Here is a 2,374-nt window from a genome sequence, read left to right on the forward strand (position 1 = left end):
TGAAAAGCCGACGCTCCGTAACCCTGAGAAAACACCGGGAGAGGCAGGGCACTCATCTTCGCCCTGCGGCCTTCTGTAATAAGGAAAAAGGCCCAGTGGTTGCACGGCTGCCCACTGAGGACAGCGCCACAGGAAGGGGGCCCCAGAAGGCTTCTGGGAAAACCTGGAGGATTGCGGGGGTCAGGGGTTGAGATCCCCGAGTCTTCCGAACGGTCAGGAGGAAGCTTCAAAGTCTCAGCATCCAGCCCGGGGGACAGCAACCCCCAAGCCAGCGCCCTCTGGCGGCCAGACCTTAACATGAGCAGCCAAGTCCGTTGCTGTTCCTTCTGCAACCCGAGAACTTCCAAGAGGGTCAGGTTGGAGGGGTTTGGTTTTATTTTCAGAGAAGAGAATGGAAGATCAGAAAGCGTTCATCTCCAGCCCAGGCCCATCCACCTCTGCCTCCGAAGCCCGAGACCTGGGGCCCCACCCGGCCCCTCACCGGGGACAGAGACACTGGGCGCAATTTGCGCAGGGAAGGACGACAGGATGGGCAGGGGCGACCCATAACATCTGGGTGCCTGGGAGCCAGGTAGGTAGGTCCAGCGCGGTCAGGAGCTCAGGCTGTGGCCCCGTGGTGAGGAGGGGCAAGGCAAGCTGCGCTACTGAGAGGAAGACCGTCGGTGACTTCCAAAGTCCCAGCGCGGCAAGCAGGAACTCCATTCCCGCGGTGGCGTGTGGTCCTCAAAGCCTCAGGTCCTGGGTCCCGCCTCGTGGAAAGGCTCGATTACTGCAGTCCTGGGCAGGATCCCAGGGGAGCGTGGGCGCTAGAAGGCGGCGGCAGCCTGGACAGCGGCCTGGGCGCGGCCCCGCGTTCCCTGCACATCCGCGCCGCCGCGGTGCTCACGCTCACCGATGGCCAGGCGGGGCCGGCCGCGATCCAGGCCGTCCAGCAGCGCGCAGGCCTGGCAGAGTGCGCGGCTGGCCAGCGCCCCGCAGCGGGAGCAGGCGCCGGGCCGCGGGGGTTGCACGGCCGGGGCCAGCGCCAGGCGCTCGGCCGAGTGCACCAGGTCCAGCGCCGCTGTGGGCCGCGCCGCCTCCAGGAGCTTGAGCAGGTCACGCGCGTGGCCGCGGAAGGCCTCGGGCGCGTACACGCACTCCTCAGAGAAGTAGTCGAGGCGGCGGAAGTGCGCGTACAGCACCACCTCCTTCTGCGAGGCGAACTGCAGCGGGCGGCAGCGCGGGAGGGCGCCCCCTTCCCCTGGGGAGCCCAGGCCCCCGCCCCGGGCCAGCCGCGCCGCGTCGCCGCGCAGGAAGTTCATGAGCACCGTCTCGGCCACGTCGTCCGCGTTGTGGCCTGTGGGAGATAGAGGGGTGAACTCGGCTGCACTGGAGCGCCACCCTCACCCCACCGCAAGAGCACCATGGGGCAGCCAGTGGGGATGGGTTGGAAGGGTCAGCGAGAGCTCTGGTGAGCGCCCCTGTAGTAACCCGGGCCACACCTGGCAAGTGCCTACTGCATCAGGCCCTGGGCTCCTGCAGCCCCTGCCCCAGAAGCTGAAGTCTTGTCCTCTCTAATGCCAGGAGCCGGGAAAGAGGGGAGTTAAGGCTGCAGGTGGAATTGCGGTGGGAATCATCTTACTAGTGAAAGAGAGTACCTTGGATTGAGGAGAGGGATGCCTCGCAAGCACAAAGCTCCCTGATGTGGAAGAGGGAGGCAGCAGTCAGCATGGCAGAGGTGAGGGCAGGAGGAGGGTCAGAGCCTTGCACCCTGGGACTCAAGGGCCAAGGCTGGCTCTGAGGATGGAGAGGCGGCCAGGAGCCAGACAATTCAGTGACCTCTGCAAGGCCGAACTGGCAGGGAAGCATTCTCCTGAGGAACTCCAGAAGGGCATCAACCCACTGACACCTGACACCTTAGCTCAGGAAGAACCTTGCCTGATCTTTAACCACAACCACAAGGTAATTTGTCACAGCACCAACAGGAAACACATCATGCCTAATATAGTGTCTCTGGCCACAGTGTTTGTGGCATCTTTGTTTACTAAAATGGAAACTAAGTCCACTCTATAGCTCCTCGGGTTGTATTTGAGTTTATAGCAGTGGTTCTCAAGTAGGGGTGATTTTGCCCAACCATCCATAGCAAAGTCTAGAGAGACATTTAGGATTGTCATGATGGGATGGGTGGGGCGATACTTGCAAGTAGTGGACACCACAGTGCAGCCACCCAACAAGGACTTGGCCCCAAAGGTATGTTAATTGAGAAGCCCCAGTTCATGAGGCAAAACCCACCAAGAACTTCACTCTAGGTTTGTTTTTATTTTTATTTTTTTAAATTTTTTTTTATTTTTATTTATTTGAGAGAGAGAGAGAGAGAGAGAGAGAGAGAGAGAGA

At 60.7% G+C, this 2,374-nt stretch overlaps 1 protein-coding gene across 1 annotated transcript in view; it reads right to left on the reverse strand.

Moving 5' to 3' along the window:
• Positions 1–352: 352 nt before the first annotated feature.
• Ctu1 (cytosolic thiouridylase subunit 1) overlaps positions 353–2,374 on the reverse strand; it is a 7,666-nt gene continuing 5,644 nt past the window's right edge. The window contains exon 3 of the mRNA XM_004644662.2: positions 353–1,336. Coding sequence (XP_004644719.1) covers positions 807–1,336 — 530 coding nt within the window. The 3' untranslated portion in view covers positions 353–806. The remainder of the gene's footprint in view (positions 1,337–2,374) is intronic.

This window comes from Octodon degus, unplaced genomic scaffold, assembly GCF_000260255.1.
Source record: "Octodon degus isolate 3935 unplaced genomic scaffold, OctDeg1.0 scaffold00206, whole genome shotgun sequence".
NCBI classification, from domain to species: domain Eukaryota; kingdom Metazoa; phylum Chordata; class Mammalia; order Rodentia; family Octodontidae; genus Octodon; species Octodon degus.